The sequence below is a fragment of the Bufo bufo genome, chromosome 1 (genome assembly GCF_905171765.1).
Source record: "Bufo bufo chromosome 1, aBufBuf1.1, whole genome shotgun sequence".
In the NCBI taxonomy this organism is placed as follows: Eukaryota; Metazoa; Chordata; class Amphibia; order Anura; family Bufonidae; genus Bufo; species Bufo bufo.
Window position 1 is genome coordinate 62,759,050 of NC_053389.1, and position 27,148 is coordinate 62,786,197.

Sequence of the window (27,148 nt, forward strand, 5' to 3'; positions counted from 1 at the left end):
TTGAGCTACACGTAGGCCATTTAACTGATGACCTAGTGACCGAGGAAGAGGCTTCATCACTCACTGGAGCGCCCATCCTCTCTAACAGCTAATTGGTGGGGCTGAGTTAGATGGAGTTGTATCCCCACCAATCAGATACTGATGACCTATCCTGAAGGTCATCAATATGGCATTCCTGGAAAACCCCTTTAAAAATATTCTTAATACAACACACTATAAGCAGTAGTAACATTCCCCCTTCCCCTGCCTTTGTGAATCGTCATGTCTACAGCAGCTGTATGCATGCAATTTTTATAGGAAATAGAATCTGCTCATCTCTCGGTCTATGGTTTGTGGTATTGAATGGTAGAAAGACTAAAACTTAGACTCTTGTCTAAGGGTCATCTCAGTTACACGTTAGCTGAAGTGACTCTAGATTGATGTTCTCACCCAACCGCTCATATTCTAACTTGCCGGATATGCTGTATTTAATGAAACACTGATGCGCTACTTGTCACATAGCTAAAGCTGAAAGGTCAATGCTTTTACCTTACATTTTATGATGTTGAACTTGTCCAGAGGGTGTAATGTTGGCGTTTCTAACCCTCCTTCCCAAGTTTTGGCATGCTTCTATTAACATTTAATGAACTCACTTGCAAGAAAAGTACAGCATCTGTGGTATGTAACAGCTTATCTCCATCGTGCTGCTTGTCTTGAAGTTGGTCTCTTTTTACTTGTAAGTCGCCTATAATTTGCTCGATTTGGTCAACAGCAGCTCTCTCCTTTTGCTCTAGACATGCCTTCACTTCCTCCTGCTGTTTCTGAAGCTCCCGGATGAGATCCTTGAAGCTATGGTCAACAGCAGACTTTTGGTTGGCTGTAAAATTCTAAAAAGAGGAAATGTAAAAAAAAAAATACATTATTATGTTATTGCCCTAACAACATAAGCATCACATAGAGCTTCACAACACATAGAGATTCAACATGAGTCACGAGTGTCAGCCAAACGTGAATATGAGCATGATCTACTGGAATATAACATTTCTATATGTCACTAAGTTTGTATTCATTTTCTCTTTTTTTTTTATAGGGGCAGCCATTATCCTCAATCTTCTGTTCACAGCATTTATAGATATGCTTTGCAGCAGCCACGTGAACCTGTAAAGAACTCATTAAATGGAAGAGCGTTGTGGGCATGCTGTGTGACCTGTGCAGAGGCCATGGTGCGGCGAGGGAGAGTGGGCAAGCAGATATATCAACTATTGTGATGTTAATGAGAGAACTGTTGAGAAGTGATCTCCACAGAGTTGGAAGTGTCCACCTATTATGAAGCTCAGTGGTCAGAGTGAAAAACCGAAGGTCTTCAGGATTTTTTAAACATAGATAGAGACATGGAAATGAAAACAAAATCCTCAAAAATTCTTAATAAATATGTTTAACATAAACAATAAGTCATTTTTTGGATAACACATATCCTTTAAATTGTAAGTTCGATGTTTGATGATTTTTATTAGTGTAGATCGAGCATGCTCGGACAAACACCAGTTCGGCGCGAGCATCTCGATGCTCGGCACATGGCGGTATTCGGCCGAATACCGCATGTGCTCGAGGGCAATGCTCAAGTCTCCGCCCAGCACATTTCTTGGCTGCTCTGCAGGTGAGTAGTGCCCTCACTGTAATGTCGTAGCCATGTTGGCTGCTGGCATTAAAGAGATTGGCTGGTCGAAACGCGTCATCTGGTGCTATATAGCACCCGATGACGCGTGTTCGGTTCATTCTTAGTCAGGGAGAGCTGTGCTGAGGAAGGGACAGACAGTGTAGGGAGTGATTTAAGAATATTTTTACCACCAAAACTTAAATCCTTTTAAGGACTATTGTTGTGTGTGGCAGCAGCAATCTATATTTTTAGCGCAACCTGCGCTAAATTGCTAAAACTTTACAGACCCAAAAGTCCTTCTAAGGACTATTGTGTGTGGCCGCAATATCTATTTTTAACGCATCCTGCGCTAAATAGCGTACAATAGTTAGGCCGCTGCAGACAGCGACATTACGACGGTGTCCGCTTCTACCAGTGCCACATCTGCAGTCTAACGTGTGCACTGAAAAAATGTATCTGTGACATACGGTGTCCTTTTTCTGTAGACGGTGTCCGTTGCGGACAGTGACATTAGCTCTGCCACATCTCCTGTGTGATATGGATAATTTGGTTGGACTTTGCGCACAAATCTCCGGTTCACTAAAAGGTGCACTTCAGTATTAAAGTGTGCCCAGCACAACCAATTCCGTAGCTATTATTCAGTTCTTTCTGTATAAGGGATGAAGTACTTCTTTAGCCCAGGAAAAGTCAGACACAATGCTGGTTCAAGCTGGAGTCAGTGTAAAAATCCCTTCAATAGACTCCAGACTCCTTCTTTATTAAGGCAATAGAACGACGCCCGATGGGAGACGGCTTTATAACTTGAGCCAGTCAGCCCAGAAAGTGCAGGTACATATCAAAAGGACAAGGGAAGGGCATCAACATGGCCAAACAGTGCAATGCACACACCTTATCCCTGTATAAGGAAGGGTGAGTCTGATCAGCCAGGTGGCTGCCCATCCCCCATCACTGTCAGCATGGACCCCCTTCAATACTGCTCAGAGTGACCAGTATCTAGTGAAGATCATTCTACTGGTTCTTATAGATTTGGGACTATCTGCGGGACATTGCTACGGCTAATGTCAGTATACGGTACCAGTATACCGACAAGGCAGATATGCATGTCTTAAAAGCAGATATGTATCCGGAAAGGGATAGCGAAGTCGCAACAGAGGTATAATATGTATCTCTCGTTATGCAGACTTCACTTCTCTAATGTGTATAGACATTTGAAGGGAAGAAGCCGAGCTCATTGCACTTAGTGCTCACAAACCGGAAACCCTTCCCCCCCCCCCACACACACTGAGAACACGTCTCCAAGCCCATGAGAAGGTTTTCATACTGACGGTTTTACCGCTGGTCCCGATTCAACCCAAGTACCCTCTGCTAGAGCGTTCCTCGGTTAAATCCGACACAGGGAGACAGATGACAATCTATAAAACACACACACATCCTAAGATAAAATGTCTGCATAATTCCATATAATAAAATTTCCACAACAAGTGTAAAGTGTGCACATCCAAAAAATATCTGACATCCAGTGTACTTTTTCCGTAGACGGTGTCCGCTGCGGACAGTGACATTAACTGCCCCACTTCTCCTGTGTAAGGTGTGCGCACCCAAAGAATATCTGTGACATCCAGTGTACTTTTTCCGTAGACGGTGTCCGCTGCGGACAGTGACATTACCTGCGCCACACTACCAGTGTAAAGTGTGTGCATCCAAAAAATATCCAACATCCAGTGTAACACTGATTCACCGTTACCCATGGTCACCATGGTTTGAGCTGAAAATAACATTGAAAGTTGATAGGCCAGACATCCGAATGGATTGTCGCCGTCACGGGGATGTGCGATCGGCCCCAGGTTATCTAGAGTCACCAAAGCGGCAGCAAGCCCTCACCCATAATGTTTTAGATGGTCAGATCAGCAGGCCCTTCCTCCTAATGTTTTTAAGTGTCACCAGCAGGCCATCAATCATAATTTTTCAAGGCTGTGTATGATGCCTTCCTTTATGTGTAATAAAAAATAAAGGATGTATTGGAGTACTGGTTCCTTGTAATTTTTGGCAGCCTTTTTACTTAGTGCATAGGCTTTATGAGTGTAGGAGTCCCACTACCTGAACAATTGTACCACAATGTGAATGAGGCCCTCCTTTATGTGATATACAGGTTGTATCAGAGTGCCTCTTTCTTGTAATTTTTGGCAGCACTTGCACTTTATATACAAGTAAATATACAGGAAAGATATCCTATAACAATTTTTCCTCTAAAATCTAAAATATTTGATTTTGTGCGTATTATTGTCAGTCTGTAAAAGTGGTGTACTACTCGGACAACATCGTTCCCAGCAGCGACCTGGGAGTCCAAAATGCATCCAGACATCCTCCCCATGCTGTTCCGGAACCATTTCGGTGGTGTCTCCATCAATTTCTGACCTTTTCCTATGAACCAGACACCCTCCCCTCTTCAGAGCAGGGGGTGCCTGGTTTAATGCTCGGGTTCTCCCATTGACTTCCATTGTGCTCGATTGCTCAGTAAAGCACCCGAGCATCCCAAAGTGTTCTACTCGAGCACCTGAGCACTTTGGTGGTCGATCAACACTAATTTTTATATAACACAGATGAAGATGACAGAACGGTACAGAAGAACCATGGGGTGTCCTAGTCTTGTGGCTGTTAGGCAATGAAATGTGACCCAATGGAAAGGGTGAAAGATCTTGTAAACACAACTCCAAAACCAATTTTCTATATGTAAAATATGCAAATGTATATATAACAATGTAGATGACGTGTGGACACTTGAGGCCAAAGTCAATACAGGCATTTGTTTATGTCCTTATTAGATTCCTGGTCCTTGATATGGAGTATTAGCTGCGTACTTTTCTAGAATATAATAGAATTTGAATAGCTAAAAGGGTTGTCCAACCCTCTACAAGTGATGGACTATCCTCAGAATAGGCCATCAATATCAGATCAGCTAGATACGACACCCCGTAACAAGTACTAACAACTCGTGTTGATTAGCACAATTTCTACAGGTAAGTGCATTGGTACAAAGTGTGCTCCTCATACCTGCATGGGTCACTACTGCCTATGAAGCACTCCTTTTTTTCTTTTTCTTTTATATACTGCATTGTTCTTTAGGGTGGTTTAACATATTCAGCATTTTTTTTTCCATTCCACTATATTTAGAAAAAGCCATAAATGGATCCAGCAGGAAGGAGAAGTCGAAGTCCTACTTTTATATTTTCTATTCCCTTTGAAACCACTTTTGACTTTGGCTGAGAAGAGGGCATCAAGAACTGAAATGGCATTTTTCCAAAAAATTGCGGCATGTGAAACCATCCTTACAGAATAATGTGTGATGTGATGCTGGAACATTGTAATCCATCAATATACTATTAGTAAGATAACTGATTGACAGGCACACCTCCGCCTACTTAAATATAGCAATGGGGTTTGTGCCAGGTTGTCCTAGCCAATTTAGTAACAACTGACGTGTCCATAATATTTTAAAATTGGATTTCCAACTGTGACATTTTCCTGTTTATGCATAACCATGCCATGGAAACCTGTGTATTTAATTATATAAAGTGCCAGGTACGGCATATAGTTATTATTTGTAGGACATTGATTGCTGACTCGAGTGGTCTGATATGCCAGGTATTTATGTTATCTCATCCATTAAGTCACAAAAATGTTCTAATCATGGAAAACCATTTTATTATTACAACATACACTCATTATATCACAACCTGCCATTTAACACGCCTGGGCATTTATTTCATACTATATTTACTATGCACTCACGTCATAATAGGCACATATTCAGACTATTCCTGCTCCTCACAGAATATATATTTTCCTTACTTTGCTCGCTATTCGTCTGAATGTGGATTACTGCTATCAAGCAATCAAGGATGTTATTTATGACATTAAACTCTGTATCTGGTGAGAAGTAGATGCGTCATAGTGTCAAGTAGGCTAGTTCTACTGGTACTGACAAGAAATAAGGATTTTCTCATGTGTTCGCCAGCAGAAGTTGGTGGTAGGAAATTTCCAGTATCTCCTGGGCAATTACATGTCCCACAAATGAAATAACTTTCCCCAGGAAAGGTAAATGTATGAACGGGGGTCCCATGACTGATCACTAGAATGGGTCTTCTAAGCCCTTGTTCCTCCTCACTGCATGATCGATGAGTTTTAATGGAAGGTCGGTTTAGCCTGCACCCCGTAAATCTATCTAAAGTCTATAGTACTGAAGGAGGGTCAAGTGTCAGAGCAGGCAGTACAGGGTTAGTATGGAGATTAGGCAGAGATCAGGTTAGACAGTGAAGGGTTCAAAACCACAGGAAGAAGTCAGTACATGGAAGAAGGAAACAAGTAGCACACCTTTGCAGTAAACTAGACAACTAGAACCTATTGCTCAGGCACCCAGTCTACTACTAAAAAGTTCTGAAAGTTTTAAACAAGCTGTGCTAGCATTATTTGAGAAATTCTAATTTAAATGGAACCTGTCATATCGTATATGTGGGGAGCATGGTCTAGAGTAGGAGGAGCTGAGCAGATTGATATATCGTTTTTGAGCAGTCCAGCGAATGGTCCTTTCAGTGACCGGCAGCTATTTCTGTACATATAAGGAAGGCCATCAAACCCTGATAGGACCACTCACAGGGCTCCTATGAAAAGAGCACAAACAATATATTGTGAGACAGTGACAGGTCTCACGCAAGTTGGAGGCAAGGAAGGGGTGGATAGTGCGGTCCATGCCCCTATTCCACCACAGGTGAGACCAGCTGGAGGTACTCAGCCTGGCAGAAAGCACCTCCCAGAGTGTCAGCAAGGGGGGAGTGTGTTACCTGTGGACAGAGGCCTGGAGGCTCTGTCTGTGTGGTCTCAGCTGGGCAAGGCTGAGGGACCACAAGGCTGGGAGATAGCCTGGAGTTGGGTGACGAAGCGACGCCTGGGAGGGTTGCAGGGCTATAGTCAGGCGGACTACTAAGCCCCAATCCCCCACAATAAACACTGAACTGGAGACAGTGGGCGTACTGGACTCTGTACAGCCAGGAGGCCGTTCGACATTGGCTGACAAAGCCGCATGGGTTCACAGGGTGTGAACTGTGACTTAGGTGAGTCAGAAACTTCATGTTTAGTTAGAGCCCAGCCGGGCAGGTGTTTATTTTGTATTATTTATGTTTGGTTTGCTGAGGCACAATAAATGCACTGTTTGGACATGAAACCTGGTGTCCTGAAGACAATTCTTGTGAGAATGACCCCCGAATAAGAGCTAACCCCCCACATTATCAATCTGCTCAGTTCCTCCTGCTCTATTACATGCTGCCTGATTAGACACCATGTTCAACGTGACAGGATCTTACATAGTTACATTGTTTGTAAGACTGAAAAAATACATCCATCCAGTTCAGCCTGTTATTCTGCAAGTTCCTCCAGAGGAAGGCAAAAAAAAACTTGAGGTAGAAGCAAATTTTCCTCATTTTAGAAAAAAATAATCCTTCCCGACTCCAATCAGGCAATTAGAATAACTCCCTGGATCAACGACCCCTCTCTAGTAACTATAACCTGTAATATTATTACACTCCAGAAATACATCCAGGCCCCTCTTGGGGTGAATTCAACATCACCACAGGCAGTGAGTTCCATAGTCTCTCTGCTCTTACAGTAAAGAATCAAATAATCCTCTTCTATGTTTGTGTAGAAACCTTCTTTCCTCCAGACGCAGAGGATGTCCCCTCGTCACAGGCACAGTCCTGGGGATAAATAGATGATGGGAGTGATCTCTGTACTGACCCCTGATATATTTATACATACTGTAGTTATTAGATTTCCCCTCAGGCGTCTTTTTTCTAAAGTGAATAACCATAATTTTGATAATCTTTCTGGGTACTTAAGTCCACCCATTCCAGTTATTACTTTAGTTGCCCTCCTCTGAACCCTCTCCAGCTCTGCTATGTCTGCCTTGTTCACAGGAGCCAAGAACTGTACACAGTACTCCATGTGTGGTCTGACTAGTGATTTGTAAAGTGGCAGGACTATGTTCTCATCACGGGCATCTGTGCCCTTTATCTTATTGGCCTTGGCAGCAGCTGCCTGACACTGGTTTCTACAGATAAGTTTGCTGTCCACTAAATTTTCTAAGTCCTTTCCCATGTCAGTGTTACCCAGTGTTTTACCATTTAGTATGTACGGGTGACTTGCATTATTCCTTCCCATGCGCATAACTTTACATTTGTCAGTGTTAAACCTCATCTGCCACTTCTCTGCCCAAGCCTGCAATCTATCCAGATCCATCTGTAGCAGTATACTGTCCTCTGTAGTATATATATATATATATATATATATATATTATACTATTCTCAGTAGTATATATGCAGTATATATGTTCTCTGTAAAATATATATACAGTATACTGTCCTCTTCCATGTTAATTACTTTACAGAGTTTAGTGTCATCTGCAAAAATTAATATTTTACTCTGCAAGCCTTCTACAAGATCATTAATAATTATAGTGTTGATTGCGAATATTCTAATCGCGAATTTTTATCGTGAAAATCGGCACTTCGAGAATTCGCGAAGATGTAGAATATAGTGCTATATATTTGTAATCGCAAATATTCTAGATTTGTTTTTCATTAGTAACCTCTCTTCTTTTTTGTGGGCCAATGAGAAGGCTGCAATATCTTTGTCAGAGCTTAGCAACATCCCTAGCAACCAATAGGAAAGTTGCCTACCCCTTACTATATAAGAGACTCCTCAGCAGCAATTTTCTGCAGTTTTTTTACAGTTCTGAGAGAGCGATCAGTGACATTGCGGTGCTCTGTGCTTTCATCTGGATCCTATTCCTTATCCAATTGCATTAGATAGTTAGCTCATATATATATAATACAGATAGTTAGTGGTAGATCGTCAGTGTAGGTCAGATAGTGATATAGTGTAGCTGACAGGTTCCAGTGCAGGGTGTTAGGTACTGTGATAGGGATTACTGTTTCTCTGCTGTCCATACATACATGCTACAGACATAGTGCTGTGATGTCACAACAATACTTAGTGCACCAATCAGTAATATCTACTCAGACCTGATAAAATGTGAAGTTGCATGTATTGCGCAAAAAATCTGCGCATCATTAGAACCAATTTGCGCAATCACGAAAATAATGACTGGAGATCATGAATTTTAGAATTGAATTCGAATATTATGCGAAAAATTTGCGAAATATCACAAAAACGAATATTGCCCATGCCGCTCATCACTAATAATAAATACTGTATATTAAAGAGGAACAGCAACGGGTCTTGTATATGTAAAATACGTATGTATGTCTCATTACCATGTTTGAAATTGGTATTCTAACCTTTGGATTCATTGGGAGAAGATAAGAAATGAGATTTGTAACAGTAAACACTGTAAATAGCAACAGCGTTCAAGACACACAGAAGTATGCAAATAAGGTGCAGGCAAATTAGATTTATGCAAAATAGAAAGCAGCTTTCTGTGACATGCTATCTGTGCATATAGGCAGAAGTATAGAGAGGCTTGTTCATCTCTTAATTAAAGGATTTTGAAATAGAGAAGAGTTTCCTCACATTCACAGTCAAGTATTGGATGTGACAGAAAGGCCAAGATATTATATATTACAAACATCTTCATTTTGCAAGAGGCAGATAGATGAGCTAAGCTTGGATGGACTTTGATGTGGAGGAGATATAATTTCACGTTTACAGGTGATTAGGCTTCACTTGGAGAACAGACACAAAACACGACAATATCCGGCGTCAGCTCCGTTGCAATGGTCTGGATTATAGTTATATACATAGAGTATAAGGCTACTTTTACACTCACGGCAGCCTTCTCCAGCAGACTGTTCCGGAGGGTGAACAGCCTACTGGATCTGTGCTGTCGGAGGTCCGCTCCAGCCCCATTGACTTTACTGGGGCGGGTTGGAGTTCCGGCGGCAGCCCGGCAAACATGCCGAGAGGCAGCCGGAATAAAACTATGACATTTAGTACTTTGATTCTGGCCGCCTCTCGGCATGTTTGCCGAGCTGCCACCGGAACTCTAGCCCGCCCCCATTATATTCAATGGGGCTGGAGCAGACCTCCGGCGGCACTCTTGCACTAGCGGCAGCAAGGATCCTGCAGGCTGTTCACCAGCATTAACAGCCTGCCAGAGAAGACTGCCACTAGTGTGAAAGTAGCCTAAGACTTGCAGATCTTAGAACGGGAGAGAGTGAAAAAAACGTAATTATTGACAGCAATAAAATATCAGTAAAAATCGGTTGTGGCGTTTCCGAGAAAAAAATATTTTATTATTTATGTAAATTAGGGCTTCAGTGCATAAAGGGCCATGGCCAGCACTGGAAGGTTTAGGAGATGATGCACTGAGGGGCGGATATGCACTGGAGCCTTTAGTTGCATAAAGAATAAAAGTCTTTATTCTCAGGAATGTCGCAATTGATTTTCACAAGACAGGTATCATTTTAATCAGCAGGATCAGACCTTCCATGCAGTATGCCTGTCTCTGTGAGGTTGATCCTGCTGACAGGTGCTGTTTAAATCTAACTGTCTGATCCCTAGCTGTTGCAGGAGATTCGGGAGGCCACCAAACACATAAGATGATTAGCTGATCACTGGGTAGGGCCAATCTAATGTGTGTGGCCAGCTTAAGGGGACACCTAGATTGACCCTGAAGTCATCAGATAGATTGCAATTAAAACCATTTCTAAATGGTTAATAAATCTAGAGAAATGGAAAGAACAGATCCTTTCAGCAAAACGGAACAGGTGGTCAGGGATATCAAGGAAGATAGCTATGCAAAGTCGCTCTTCTTCAGGAAAAATGAAAACTGTCTAGTGCCATGTGTTGGGGAGTAGCTACCATATAAACCAATGACCAACCCTTGTAACGTAACTAAGCATATTAGCCAAACCAGAATCTTCTCCGTAAGAAAAGCAGACCCAACTGCAGACAGCTGTTTTGCCCTTCAGCAGGGCAGGGTACTTGTTGCCTGGTTGAGAGGCATTTAAAGGAAGATCAACTGTTTATCAAAAATTTATCACAGGGGCTCCGGCTGGAGGATAAACTATTGGTTGGCTTAGGTAACTCCCCCTTTCCTACTAAACTATGCCCCTTGTTGTGGTAGGTGCAGAGGATTTTCCCAAAATTAGATGCACAAATTCATGCCAAAAATGTACCAAGTTGCACTAATGTGTACCAACTTGCACCAACTATGGTGCAAAGTCTAAGGTTCTAAGGTGCCCTCACATTAGTAAATCCGGGCCATTGTTCTTCGGCTAAGCTCAGTTCGTGTGCTGTATTATGGAAGTATAGCTGCTAGAGGATAATATAGTACCCCACAGAGAAACAATATAATGACAGGTAGGAGGATTGGACTGCCCTGAGAGTAACAGAGGATCATCTGTTGGGCCAAAGCTCTGATACCATAATGGACCCAAAGATCCAGCAGATAAAACCCATTTGGCTGCCTTTGTTGCCAGTCATGTGCCACTAGGGTTAATTTTTGTGATTCAATAGCTATTAAACTTTATTGATGATATAGGTGTTGGGCCTTGAGATTAATTTCCTCTTCTGGACCCAAGGAACCCCAGTCCAGTACTGACATAAAGAGTGGACAGATGGGCACATTATCAGCTGCCAGAAGGGACCATGCAAAAGTAATTGCCAAATTCATAAGACCTAAAGCAAATCTTTAAAAAAGAAAAAAAAAAAAACATGTTTATCATTTAGAATTATTGTACAGTAGATTCAATCAGACTATAAAAGAATGAACCTGGTGGACCTTTTTGTTTTGAACCTGAACAGAACTAATGAGAAAGGAGTGTGTACTCCATGCAAAATGGATTCAACTAATGGATCATTTACAAGGGCCGATTATGCAGAACGAAGATTCGTAAGAAGGCTCGTTCCTAATAATCTGCCTGTGTAAAGGTGCCGCAGCTCACCCAATGTACGAGCAAAACGTTTATTCATTGGGTGAAATGATCCTTGGTGCAGGCACCTCAGTCATGGTTTCTGGGCAGCAGATAGTGCTGTGTAAACAGGGATCTTCTGTCCAGAAACAATGAATCTGTATGAGGAGGAGCAATAGCAGTAACCATTGCTTGTCCCCATTCAGTGAAGGTAAATGCAGCACTTCAACTCCACTAACGAGCAGGCATCTATTGGTAAGGAACGCTTTCTTCCCGATAACTGTATGCTCATCGGAAAAGTGTAAATGCACCTTAAAAATTTTCCCAACGAATAACAAACAGTGGCCCACATTTAATAATGTGAATTTATAGAATTACACAAAGGGAATAATCCATAACACCTAGCCAAAATGTTTTGGTTCTCCAGCTAACCGAAATTTTGGCACAATTTTTTTTCCGCAAAGTAAGCCAACCAAGTGGGGATGTGAAGTGTCTACCCTTCCAGTAAATTTATCATCCAGACTGAGCCACTGTGATAAATTTGTCAAATTACCAGATTGTCTGGTCTAAGTTTACAATGTCTACATTTCAGTCAGGATTAGTACATTCTACATGAAGTAGACAAATTTCAAGTTTTCTGCTCTCATGACATCTCCTAATATTCCTAATATTAGCTTTCACAAGCTTTCTCAACACAGATACCATGAGTCTTAAAAATGTTCTCCTGGGAAATGTTCTCCACTATATCATTAATATGTAGGTTATATCATAAAATTCATGTAATAAAAATATTTTGTTACCTTGACATCTCACTCGCAAACCCAACATCTTAAGATCATATATACTTTCATCACGTAACCTGAAAATCCAGGCCACGTCACGTATGGCGCAGTGCCAAGTTTGGGATTTTCCCATGGAGGCTCATAAGAGTACGTTTGCATGGCAGCACCTTTAATTATCTTCCTACTTAATAGCCTTGCTTATTGTTACTATCATCTGCCGCCTACTGCATCTAGTGTCACAAGTGATACTGGGAGTAGTGATGGATGAACATTGGCAGGGACGGCTCAAATGTTCGCCAACCGTGTGTTTGCAGCGGGCCCCATAGACTTGAATGGCAGGCGAACGTGAAAAACCTTCAGGTCAGATTTGCAGCCACCAAATAATTACTAAAAGTGCACAAATAGTCCCACAACATGGACAGTGACATACCAGATGTATTATTCAAATTTGCGATCTCCATTCATTATTTTTTTCAATGCGAAATATCGGCAATGTAATTTTTACGTATGCGCATGCACAAAATAGGCGCAGCCTACTACAGCATCTGGTTTCCACCAGACCGAAGTTGGATGCGATCAGAAAAGATGGTTGGCAACAATTTTCGCAACGTTGAGGAAGAACTCACTGTAAGTAATTTGACATTAAAGCAGTGTATTTGATTACATTTCACATGCATGTTAGAACAATCGCTGTATATGCAGACTGAGTGTTTAAAAAAAAGCGCCATTGCGAAAATCCCTAATGATGCGATTTTATTTTTTCCGCGGTACACACAACTTCACATTTTTATAAGGTCTCATGAGATATTAGTGACTGGTGCACTAAGTATTGTTGTGAGAACTTGCCAGTACAGGCCCAAAAAATTTGCCAACAGGCATTCACCTGACAGCACACAACTTTGTAGGATTCTGTGGCTGGAGGGACATTAGGCGGTCACAGGATAAAAATATAACTGTCGGCCAGTACAGGCCCCAAAAATTAGGCATTTAACAGACATAAAAGGCCTTTTATGCCGCTGTATTTACCTAAGACAGGGACCATGATTTCTTCTGGGTGGTGGCGGATATTTGTGGGCTGTCATGAGGAAATTCAATCAAACGTAGTCGACTCGTCACATGTGTGGAATTCCTCCAAGATCCATGCCTCATTCATTTTTAGAAATGTGAGGTAGTCCACACTGTCGTCCACCGAGTCCACCAGTTTATATGGCAGCAGTAGGCATGCTAGCAGTTCTGACAAGTCAGCGGTCAGCCATCGGGCCACATTTGGGGCAAGGAAGCCTGCCTTTTGCCAGATGAACCCGATGACGGCACGGGGGAAGGTGGAGTGGAGGACAACTGGGAGGAGAGAGGGGAAGGAGAAGAGGCAGGACGGGGAGCGTCGGGAGTGTGGCTTTGTGGGTTCTGACTGTGTTGCTCCCACTGGGCTCGATGATGGGAGGCCAGGTGCCTTCTTAAGGCGGTCGTCCCTAGGTGAGTATTGGGCTTACCGCGACTTATGTGTTGACAACACAGGCTGCAGATGGCAACATTATTGTCAGCAGTGGACACGTTAAAAAAAAGCCCACACTGCAGAGCCATGTGCCGGCATCCTGGAAGCGCCAGATGTGACCGTGCATGGTGGTTGGCTCGTTCCAGATACATTAGCAGTCTGCTTTTTGCCTCCCATGCACTGTAAGTTCTGCCTGCTTCTCCTCCTTCTCCTTACTATCTGCTTCTCCGTCTCTCCCTCTGAACTCCCCTCCTCTTCCTCTCTTATGGGTACCCACGTGACGTCCATCGACCCTTCATCATCGTCACCTTCACCACCACTGACATTAGAGATCTCGGAGTAGGCAGCAACAGCGGGGACCTCCCTCCTTGGGCTGATCCGGGTACTGTCGTCAGACCGCTGGGTGGCGGCCGTTGCTACCTCCTCTTCCTGATCCGATGCCAAGAATGGCTGCGGTTCGGTAAGGTCTTGTAATGGATGGGAAAATAATTCCTCTGACTCGAGCGGAGGGGATATGGTGGTGGTGGTGTCTTTGGGGGTGCACAAAGCAGAGAGTGAAGATTGTGCAGATAGAGAGGATGAGGAGGGTGCAGAAGCGGAAGGCTGAGTGAGCCAATCAACCAAGTCTGGTGCGTCCTTTGACGTAATTGCACGCACCATCTGCAACTTCCCAGTTAGGCTCCAGCCTGGTGCACCTGCCTGACCCCTACCACCCCTGCAGAATGGCCTGCCTATTCCTCTGCCTGTCATTTTCAAAATGACCCTGTTCGCATGTTCGGCGAATGGCGAACGTGCAAAGTTTTCCGCAAAACAACCTCTAGGAGAACCGCAAGGCCATCTCTAACTGGCAGTAGTTATGAACTTTGCCACACTAATTCTGTGTACATGAGGGAACTGAGGGGTATTGATAATTCTCCACTCTAAGGAAATTAATGACATCTATAAAGCGTAGAGGCACAGATGCTTTGCAATTATTGCCAAGTTAAGGTGGCCACTGGCCACATTCATATGGCAGTATTTTGGTCAGTATTTTCCATCACTTTTTGTAAGTCTAAGCTAAGCCTGGAGAGAGTAAGTATAAGACCATTTTCACATAGCCAAAATACTTTACATGTGTCATAGGTTATGATGTTGACTGCACTCAAAAACTATTCAGTGCCCAGCATCATGGGCCTGAATGTCACTGATGACCACCAGAGGAAATTATTCTCAGGGCCCAAGTTCTGTATCATCAATGCAGTCCAATGGATTTTCTATCAAAGTAATAGACCCTAGTGGCAAGTGACGAGCTCCAAATGTTTTACTCCTCGACCTTTGGTGCCAACTATGGCTTTAGACACTGGGCCCACTGATGGATCCTCTGTTACTCTGGTGGGCCAGTCTGACCCTGTGTACAAGAACCCTAAGGTCACTTTCACAAGTGCTGCTTTCATGCAGTATTTTATGCAGTTTTTGAAGCCAAAGCAAGGAGTAGATTAAAAGTAGAATCTTTCCTATATTCTTCTCCTCCCTTTACTGTTCACTCCTGGCATTGGCTTCAAAAACTGCATCAATATGGCTCATGTGAATAGGTCATCTTTAAAAAAAAATTATAATAATAATAATTCACAAGAAAAAAAAATTCTTGACTTACACTCTGACCCCAATTTATGGAAAAAAAAGTTGATTTATCTGTTCTGGTAGATTAAGGGTGGTTTCTAGGGATGAGCGAATCGGCTCGCATAAAACTTCATTCTAATACTGTACGGAGCAGAAGTATTAGAACTTCGGCTCTGATGAGCCGCAGTTATTGCAATAACTTCATAAATTAATTTGTACTGTAAAAAAACATTTCCCGAACTCAGGTTAGTTTCCAAGGTACCACTTGGAACTGAACCCGAGTTCGGGAAATGTTTTTTTACAGTACAAATAATTTATGAAGTTGTTACGCAAAGTCTCATTAGACTTCGCGAAGCAATACCTTCGGCTCATTGGAGCCAATCCATTCTAATACTGTACGGAGCTCCTGCTCCGTGCAGTTTTAGAAGGAAGTTTTATGTGAATCGACTTCGGATGTTTCATCCGAAGCCGATTCGCTCATCCCTAGAAATCACCCTTAGTCTACCACAACAGATAAATTTACTTTTTTTTTCATAAATTAGGATAAGAGTGTGCCTAATGGCACCAACGTTTTGATGAGCGGCCCATGATCTGATCTCATCCTTGGCACCAAATATAAGGCTCTTGTCATAATATTGTCATGTGCATGAGTCAGTATCGGAAGCATAGGGTGGACATGGAAACTCCCCTTGCTAGAAATAGGTGCAGGTCCCAGAGTTGAGACCCAAACCTATCAGACATGTATGGCCTATACTAGGGAACTGGGAAGCCTCTTTAAAAAAAAAAAATTTACAAGAAAACACTACCCGTGACAGAAAATAATAAACTTCTGTAGACTATGTCTGAACTTTTTTTCACACAGACCAAACTACAGTTTGGAACATCAGATAATCCAGATAAGCTGCTCAGTGCGACATCCTCCAGGCAAGAACCATTCATGTAAATGAAAAAGCTTTTGTTAAAAGAAATGCAGAGAGCGGGATGATCTGGAAGAAAAGGCACCGGTGAAAGCACTGGCGGAACTGAACAGCAGTGGAAACAGATCGCTCACGGCTCATCTGATCATAATGGCAGTAATGAGAAACGAGAATAATGCGAGCAGCAGTGAAGCAGGATTAACATCACCCATAGCTGTAGACAGTAAATGGCAAGCGTTCGGTAACTGAATTTAGCAGGATCCATGATAGCGTGCGCATGGAAGCAGGAGTGGGGTGGCAGAGAAGACAAGCAGTCAAAGTCCTGAACGATGAATACAATTGTGTAATGAATTATTACAGACAATAACATTTTCGCAGATTTTCTTCAATATAACCTATAGAAATTTACATGTATTGCAACTTCCACCTGACATTATATCTATGTCATCATGGGCAAAACCTTGAGGTCCCACATCACCATGACCGCCTTTATTTTGGTCTTATTATTGCACAGGGATCATGAACTCAGCGATGTCACAATAACGGGATAATGTGCTCTGTGATGTCACGCTTGTGGGATAATGTGCACAGTGATGTCACATTAGTGGGTTAATGCACACAGTGATGTCACAATGGTGGGATAATGGATACAGTGATGTAACAATAGTGGGATAATAGGCAGAGTCATGTCACAATGCTTTGATAATGCATCCAGTGATGTCACAATAGTTCGATAATGCGCAAGCTGTTGTCACAATAGATGTAAAGGGCACTTAGTGATGTCACAATAGTGGGATGATGGGCTCAGTGATGTCACAGTTGAGGGATAATATACACAGTGATGTCACATTGTGCGAAGCATTAGAAGCAGAATTCGGTCCAAGTTTAGGAAAACTTTGATTCTAAAGGAATCTTAATTTCCTTGCGCTTCATGGTAACGAATCAGGTTTTCCTAAAATGGTGGCTGCACATGTTACTAAGTGAAAGAAAGAAGATGAGATCTCCCATAATGCCATGCAGCCAGCCAATCTACAGATAGCCATATAGCCATACCCTGTGATGTCACAGCCCTATAAAATCCTTATCCCTCATGGTCTCCGCCATTGTCCTGTGAGCTGAGCATAGGGTGAGACATGCCAAGTGCTCATGCTCTAGGGACAGTGTTGCTGAAAACGACTAACAGAAGAATATTGGAGAAGGAGAGTGCAGAGAGACTGCAGGGAGAGGGCAGGGAGACTGCAGGGAGATTGCAGGGAGACTGCAGGGTGAGTGCAGGGTGAGTGCAGGGTGAGTGCAGGGTGAGTGCAGGGAGACTGCAGGGAGACTGCAGGGTGAGTGCAGAGAGACTGCAGGGTGAGTGCAGGGATACTGCAGGGTGAGTGCCGGGAGACTGCAGGGTGAGTGCAGGGAGACTGCAGGGTGAGTGCAGGGTGAGTGCAGGGAGACTGCAGGGTGAGTGCAGGGTGAGTGCAGGGTGAGTGCAGGGAGAGTGCAGGGTGAGTGCAGGGAGACTGCAGAGAGACTGCAGGGAGACTGCAGGGTGAGTGCAGGGAGACTTATTCTGCGTCAGTTTTATTTATGTATTCCTACATCCGCAGTAAACTAAGATATGTAATTCAATACCAATAAGATGGAAGCCTTTATTATTCTGGTGCCAGGTCTTAATGATGACCATCCTTATCTTTTGCTGGCTTTACTTTTTCCAAATCATCCTTCAAAGTCTCTATGTCCTAGAAAAGTCAGCAAGATGCAGAGAGAGGAGGAGCTGGATGTTCCTGATGACATATTCTCATCTTTACATATTCTCATATCTTAATATTAATCTCAGATTCCACAATCAGCGATGAATGCGGCTTCTGAGGGATTCAATGATGGGGCGGTACAATTGCCGTTACCTGTCATTGTACCCACTACTTACTCATTTTTTTTGTAAAATTCTGCAAAGCAGCCAAATCAAATTTTAAGAACTTTGCTCATCTCTAGTTATCATCACAAATGGCTGTTCCTTCATCAGCCATCTGCTATAAGACAGGGGGGGGGGGAAGAAATCTTGTGACTGTACTATGGGCTGTAGTCATTCAACACTTATGAGGATAGTTGGCAAAGCAAACACCTTCACACAGAAGACCTAGAAATATGTTGACTACAACATTTCCTGAACCTCCAGTTTTCATCCGCATTCTGCTGAGACGGGTGAGCGCCTGCGGCTCCAATGTAAAAATAAGCGTTATGCACTTAAGGGAAGCGTGACACCAAAATGAAAAATGTGCACCTCATACCTGTATAAATGTCACATGCAAAGCCTTACCACGGAAAACGCCAAAGTATGCGCAGAAAGATCAGACAATGCCAGAAATGCAGGGAAAGTTAGAATAACTCTAGGATGAGATTTTTTTCAGCACATAGGGAAATCTATTAAAAAAAGAGGCAGGTTCTCACCATCGTTAGAAATTCCGTTACACTGTTCCGTTATTATAACAGAGTTATAATGGAATGCAACGGAAATTTAGGACAGAATGCAAAACGGAACCCTTTAAGAGGCATTCCGTTTTGCTCCGTCCTCATGCATGTCTATGGGCACAAATAATGGTTCCGGGAAAAAAGTCTTGTTGAATGGAACAGTATAATGGAATTTCTAATGCTGATGCGAACCCACCCTAAGGGCTCGTGCACATGAACCGCGTGCCGGCCGGGCCAGTATTGTGGCCCGCAAACAGGCCCTGGCCATTTGTGCACAGCATCAAGTGAATGGGTCCGCAATCCGACAGGTGCGGTGCGGAATGGATGCATGGAACCCCACGGAAGCACTACCTAGCGCTTCCATGGGGTTTCTCTCTGTGCCTCTGCACCACAAAAAAAATAGAACTTGTTCTAATTTTTTGCAGTGCGGACGGATCACGGACCCATTCAGGTTGAATGGGGCTGCATCCGTCTGTAGAAACCGCACGGATGGTGCCTGTGCATTGGGGAGCGCAAATTGCGGAAGGGCCGGCACACGTGTGCATGTAGAAAAGAAATGCCACATGTGAATGCACGGCGCCATTGCTGGACAGGCTACGTCCACATGTTATTAATGGACAGGTGTACGTGTACAAGGGCAAAGCTGCAACTAATGTTACACTAGCTGATACAATTTTTTAAATATTTTTTTACAAGATTGATACTTTAAAGGGACAGATAACTAGATAACTAGATAGATAGATTTGCACTGCTTGCTTTCAGACTCTGCTAAAAGAACGGTAGATATTACCTTACATAATTAAGTTGGCAAGCGGGGAAGAATCAGGACGTCCCTATATACACAAGATACTGCCGAAATCTGTAGGTTTAGCCACTTCACCTTTAGGGCTTGTTCACACTTGCCATGGGGCTGCCGAATGAAGATCTCGACCCCATTCACTTGAATGGGGTCCGCGATCCGTCCGTTCCGCAAAAAGATAGAGCAAGTTCGTATGCGGGCCGCAATACGGCAACAGAGTGGCGACTGTCGTGTGAACAAGCCATTAGCCTTTGTTTCTTTACTAAGGGACAATAATTCTTGGTTCTTCTGCTTTAACCAGAATACAGTTAACTGTCCTAGCGTGTCACACCCCGAGATGCTGCATAAAAATGTATCATGTTAGGAACAGTTAGGTTCTTAGGCAGAAAGTAAAGTCCTTTAAGTTCCATTCTTTTGGGTATGTTGAAATGTCCACAAAAGACTTCTCCTGCGCTGTCACCGCCATTCATATGGCTCACTTTGTAGTGGGGCCGGTCCTGATGGAAGTGACAAAGCTTTCAAAAAGCACCGGCGAATAAAATGCAAAATCAAAGCTTTAAAATAATAATGACGGTTTTCTTACCCTAATCCGATCCTTCTCCTTGTGCCATCTCTCCACCTCATCATCTACATCAAGTAACTGGAGGTGAAGCTGGTCCTGGATTTCAGACAATTCTGCCTTTAATGGAAGGAACAAGAAACGTTAGACATCTTGAATAATCATCAGGTCGTTATCCTGCAGATATAACTTTAGGCAAAGGGAGAATTTACTGAATAATATCATACTTATTAGTGGGAAGCATTTGCTGGATCACATTGAGAGTTTATAGCTAAAAGCATATATATAAACAGTTAACCCCTTAAGGACCCTGCCATTTTTCACCTTAAGGACCAAGGAAACTTGACATGTGTCACTTTATGTGATAATAACTTCGGAACACTTTTACTTATCCGAGCCATTCTGAGATTGGTTTTTTCACGACACATTGTACTTCATGATAGTGAAAAATTTTAGTCGATATAATTCACCTTTATTTATTAAAAAAAATCCCAAATTTTCCGAAAAGTTTGAAAAGTTTTCAATTTTCCAAATTTTATTTTATCTGCTTTTAAGGCAGATAATGATACATCATAAAAGAGTCTATTACTTTACATTTCCCATATGTCCACTTTCATGTTTGCATCATTTTGAAAATGTAATTTTATTTTTTAGGATCTTATAAGGCTTTAAGAAAATTTCCAAAACCCACTTTTTTAAGGACCACTTCAATTCTAAAGTCACTTTGTGGGGCTTACATAGTGGAAACCACCCATAAATGACCACATTGTAGAAACTACACCCCTCACACCCCTCAAGTTATTCAAAACTGATTTTTACAAACTTTGTTAACCCTTTAGGTGTTCCACAAGAATAAAAGGAAAAAGGAGATTAAATTTTTAAATTTCACTTTTTTGGCAGATTTTCCATTTTAATTCCTTTTTTCCTGCAACACATCAAGGGTTAACAGCCAAATAAAACTCAATATTTATTACTCCGATTCTGCAGTTTACAGAAATACCCCACATCTGGTCGTAAACTGTTGTACGGGCAAACGGCAGGGCGCAGAATGAAAGGAGCGCCATATGGATTTTGGAGGGCAGATTTCACTGGGATAATTTTAAGTTGCCATATGACATTTAAATACCCCTAGAGTAGAAACTCCAAAAAAGTGCCCCAATTTTGGAAATTATAGGAAAAGGTGATACAAGGTGATACGTTCATTGGTATTATTTCATGGTATATATGACTTTCGATTGCTCTATATTATGCTTTTTGTGAGGCAAAGTAACCAAAAAATGGCTGTTCTGGCACAGTTTTTATTTTTTGTTTTTTATGGTGTTCTCCTGACAGGTTAGATCATGTGCCATTTTTATAGAGCAGGTTGTTATGGACACGACAATGCCAAATATGTCTACTTTTATTTTTCTTTTGTTTCAGTTTTACATAATAAAGCATTTTTTTAATGAATCATGTTTTTGTGTTTCCTTTTTCTGAAAGCCATATTATTTTTATTTTTTAGGTGATTGTCTTAGGTAGGGTCCCATTTTTTGCAGGGTGAGATGACGGTTTGATTGGAGGGAGCGCAAACTTCCCATATGCCGCGGTCAGCGCTGACCACGGCATATGAGGGGTTAATCCACTGGCATTGGCGTTATCACTGATGCTAGTGGATGCGGCAGGGATCCGGCAGTGTCAGTAACAGCCGGATCCCAGCTGCTGATCGCGGCACCGCACATGGGGGAGAGGAAGGACCACAGGACGAGAATGCTTGTCCTGGGGCACAAAGTACCGGCCATTTAGGACGAGCATTCTCGTCCTGGGTCCTTAAGGGGTTAAAGTATAAATGTCATATTTTTTAGTTTGTCAATGATTGTCAAAAGATCTGTAATTACCATATAATAATAGCTTTCAATAATGTCCCTGTCCCTATCCTTTGGTCCCTTAAAAGACTGTTACTAGGGCTTTTCCTTTTAGTGCAAACAGAAGACAGAGGGGTGGTCCTTCACACTTCTCAGAGTGAGAAGGTGTGTCTCTCAGTAATCCAATCTGATTGGCTGCTGGCAGTGTGTATGTGTAGTGAGGGAAGCAGTTTAGGCCTCAGAGAACTGGCAGAGGAGCTATTTTGAGAAGATCCTCATATTGTAGAGGTTAAAACAGTCGTAACTAATGGAAAAGCTCAAGAAAAACAGTGGTATGTGAAGAACCTAAAGATTGCTTCTTGTATAATGCTGCAGCAGCAGTAATATATTCTAAAATAGATTTTTTATTTTTTATGAAAACATGACAGTTACACTTTAAAGGGGTTGTCCAACAGGCTAAATGTTTAGAAAAAAATTAAGAGAAGCATTACTCACATCGCCAATTCCTCACCCTGCTGATGCTTACAGGATCAACACTGGTCTCCACTTCCTGGTTCCATCTGGACACACAGGAAATGCCTGCTCAGCCAATCACTAGTTGAAGCAGGTCACTGCTTTGACCAATGATTGGCTGAGTGGACCTTTCCTGGCATTTCCAGCATGTGTTAAGCCAGAGAAGATGTGGACAGCACTGGTCTAGCATCAGACCAACAGTGGCGAGGAATTGGTGGAGATGAGTAGTGCCTCTTTCTTATTTTTTTTTATCCTTTTTGACAATAAAAAAATAATAACTGTCCAGAAAACTCCTTTGAAAGGGATGTCCACATTTTTTTTAAAATCCCACCCATCCAGTGGGACCTGTGAAGGTAACAATACTTACAGTACCTGATCCCTGCCATTTGGTTCCATAGGTCCCCATCTTTCTTTACTTCACTTCAGGTTTCCACCATGTAAACTTTCTGCATGGAAGGAGTGACGTGCCTTGCTGCGGCCAATGGTGATGCGTCTCCGAGCAGCTTGGGGACATGTCACTGATGAGGCTAGTCATTGGCTGTAGTGGCGTACGTCAACCCATCCATGCAGGAAATGCACATGCAGTGCCGGAAATACAGTGAAGACATCCCTGGACCCACAGAGCCAAAACCAAGTAGCAGGAAGTAGTTCAGTATAGTTCCCTTCACTGGTCCCACTGGGTGGAGGAGGTATTTAAAAAAAATCCTGGAGAACCACTTAAAAAAAAAGGACAATTAACTTTAATGTTGTTTAATCCGTCTAATTTACGTTATATAGTTATGAGATTGCTTGTATCATTATGCAAATGGTGTGAATTTCCTGTTCACAAAAGCCTTCCACCGCCCATAATTGTTATCTCAATGAGCTTTCCGCACATTCATTTGCATTTTAAATTGTACTGAAGGACCGAAAGGCCTGCCAAGGAGAAAGGTTTCTACCGATGGAAGCAAACCTATCATGAGCTGGCTTCATGCCATTACTGGAAGCAGCCGTATAGACAATTTCACAAAGTCTTTGTTTCAATCCACCTTCCAAAGTTTCCCTTGCAAAGGTGAAATTCATTTTCTCCAGAGGACGCAGAGTCCTGATCTAGTAGAATATTAGGTAAAATATATATCAATCTATCAAAATAATTAGTCTTAAATCCAGGCCAGTACGTTACCAGCTTATCACTGCATCCTCCCCAAAATACTAACTCGCAAATATTCCTAATGTATCAACTACATTGTAAAATAGTGTAAAGACTATCCTTCTAGTAAGATGAGTTAAGCAGACCATTGTCGGGGAGGAAGCGTTCCGTCCCAGCAATCGCCGGCTCGGCAGTGAAGGAGACTGCTGTATCTACATGCAGCAATCGCCTCCACAGGATGGGGAGGAGCGATCACTAATGCTATCGCTCATCCCCATCAGACTGGAAACTTAAAGTGGCCCTGGAAAAAAACGAAAATTGGCCCCACATGTTGGTAGTAGGTGGGTGCAAATTGACAGAAGGCGGGCAACACAAGTAGGTTGAGTCAGCAATACCATAGTGAAAAATACAGTCCCATCAGAACCATATACCACACTGAAGCACAATATATTGCCCCAAAAGCTGTTCCTTTGTGGTGGCCATCATTAGATGCCATTTGCTGTCCTTTACCTCCAATTGTCTCTGATTAAGATATGGAGCAGGGGACTTAGGAGATGAGATGCATCCACAGCAGATGAATTCAGGAGGGTATGTGCGGTGGCTGGCTGGGTACATGAGTACCTGATTCTCACAGTGTTAATTACCACTCACTATCTACCTGGCCATTGGCAAAGAGGAAGGCTTGAGCGGCCCCCTGGGCATTGCCCCATTGGTAAATTTACCAGTGGGGCAATCCGCCCTTGGTTCCCATACAGAATTATTGTTTGCTGGCAGTTTCCCAATGTCTGATAGGTGCAGGTCCCACCTCTGGGACCCACACCTATAAATAGAACGGAGCCCGCAAAGTGACGGAGGGTGCACCGCGAATGCGTAGCTGCCGTCCATTCATTCCTATGGGAGCGCAGCAAATAGCCGAGCAGCACACTCGGCTATTTTTCGGAAGTCCTCATTAAAATGATTGGGAAGCGCACTGAGCAAGCACAGTCACGGCTCCATTCACTTCTATGTGGCTGACGGAAATAACCGAGCCAGCACTCAGTTATTTTCAGTGCTCCCATAGGAATGAATGGATGGTGGACGTGCGCCCAACGGCACTTTGCGGGCTCTGTTCTAAGTATTGGTGGAGGGACCAGAACCTATCAGACATTGGGGACCTATCCTAGCGATATGCCCGCAATGTCCAAGATTGGATTGCCCCTTTAATCCTGCCGACAGACACCCTTTAATGGAACTTGTCAAAAAGAATATGCCGTCTGTCCTGCCAGCAACATATTATAGCGCAGGATGAGCTGAGAAGATTGATATATTTATATATATATATAGGTTTGTAAGGAAAAGACTCAATAGAAATAAACTTTTTGGTCATTTATAATTCAGCTTTTTCTATACTTAGGAGTCCAGTGGGTGGTCCTACTCAGTGACCGCTAACTCAGTATGCACGCTGATATGAGGAAGGTTGTCCGTCACTGATAAGAATCGCTTACTGTTCTCCTAAGCCCAAAACGAGCAACAAAAGTTTAAAAGATGGCCCGGTGAAAAGCAGAGGAGCAATGGTGCACTGAACGGCACAGCCCCGCCCTCAATGCACTTAAAACCTAATTAACATAAAATACAAATAAGCATTTCTCTGGATTAAGGGATCAGATTTTTACAAGAAGAGTAAGTTTATGTTTCGGGGCACCAATCTCTACCTTCCGGTATGCTCTATTTAAAACAAATTTTGTTGGTGATAGATTCCCTTAAAATTACAAAAAATTGCAATTTATACCAAATCTTTTCCCATAAAACTGTATATCAATCTGCTCAGCTCCTCCTGCTCTGTGTCATGATTGTTGTAGAAGGGTCTCGCCATGCATTTCAGGTTCCCTTTAAGTGAAGTGTTTATAAATCATATTAACATATTATGACCATTTCAGTTCATTTTATATTATATTCATTTTATGATATCATCAATACATCATTATTATATTTGTATTTTTCTCTTCTTATCTAACATATTTTTAGGATATTATCTCCGGTAAACAAGCCCCGCTTCCATATTTGTACCCCATGAATAAACTATTAACTTTAATGACACAATTTTACTTTTCTGCTCTGTAAATTACCTTTTTTCCTCTAAATCTCAGCGTTTTGCACTCTAGTGACACTTCGTGTGTATTTTATGGTCTGTGTACTCATTTGGTTTTGTCTCTAATGACCTTTTGTACTGTAGTTATAAAAATCCCATCTCACAGATCTGTTCCTGAGCATTTTATCTGCAATTACAGCCCAGATAACATTAAGATAAACTGTCAGAGCCTTCAGAGATGACAGAGCTGACTTCTCTTTTCAGCTTGTAAAATCCATGACAAATTATTAATGTACAGAAATAGAAATAAAATGTATGGCAGGGTGAGCGCCCGGGTTTATTGCTTGTTAAATGGTTTTATATGCATATAGTTGAGAGGAGGAAGTATGAACCAGCTTCGCATTTGATCTGCCCAGATTCTCCACCCATCTTTCATAGAGGAGTGTGGGGAGTTGTTTAAAAAACTTGCCGCATTGGTTTGGCCTAAAGGGAAGGTGCTTGGATGAATGGCTCCTGACTCAAGCACTAAAGCGGACCATACACATTAGATCTATAGGCCCCATACACATTAGATCTATAGGCTTCCATACACATTAGATTTATAGGCCCCCATACACATTACATCTATAGGCTCCCATACACATTAGCCTTAGAGGCCCCCATACACATAAGATCTATAGGCCCGTACACATTAGATCTATAGGCCCCCATACACATTAGATTTATAGGCACCCGTACACATTAGATCTATAGGCCCCCGTACATATTACATCTATAGGCTCCCATGCCCATTAGATCTATAGGCCCCCATACACATTACATCTATAGGCCCCCATACACATTACATCTATAGGCCCCCAGACACATAAGATCTATAGGTCCCCATACACATTAGATCTATAGGCTCCCATGCCCATTAGATTTATAGGCCCCTGTACACATTAGATCTATAGGCCCCCATACACATTAGATTTATAGGCCCCGTACACATAAGATCTATAGGCCCCCATACACATTACATCTATAGGCTACCATACACATTAGCTTTGTAGGCCCCATACACATTAGATCTATAAGCCCCCATCCACATTAGATATATAGGCCCCATACACATTACATCTATAGGCTACCATACACATTAGATTTATAGGCCCCCATACACATTAGATCTATATGCCCCATACACCTTACATCTATATGCCCCATACACCTTACATCTATAGGCTACCATACACATTAGATTTATAGGCCCCCATACACATAAGATCTATAGGCCCCATACACATTACATCTACAGGCACCATACACATTACATCTATAGGCTACCATACACATTAGATCTATAGGCCCCGTACACATAAGATCTATAGGCCCCATACCCATTACATCTATAGGCCCTTATACATATTAACATATATAGGCTCCCATAC

The 27,148-nt window shown here is 42.5% G+C and overlaps 1 protein-coding gene across 2 annotated transcripts in view; it reads right to left on the bottom strand.

Moving 5' to 3' along the window:
- TRIM29 (tripartite motif containing 29) overlaps positions 1-27,148 on the bottom strand; it is a 72,278-nt gene that overhangs the window by 35,585 nt on the left and 9,545 nt on the right. For both annotated transcript variants that reach the window (XM_040425119.1, XM_040425109.1), the window contains exons 2-3: positions 20,192-20,287; positions 633-866 (exon numbers count right to left, since the gene is read on the bottom strand). In XM_040425119.1, coding sequence (XP_040281053.1) covers positions 633-866; positions 20,192-20,287 — 330 coding nt within the window. The remainder of the gene's footprint in view (positions 1-632; positions 867-20,191; positions 20,288-27,148) is intronic.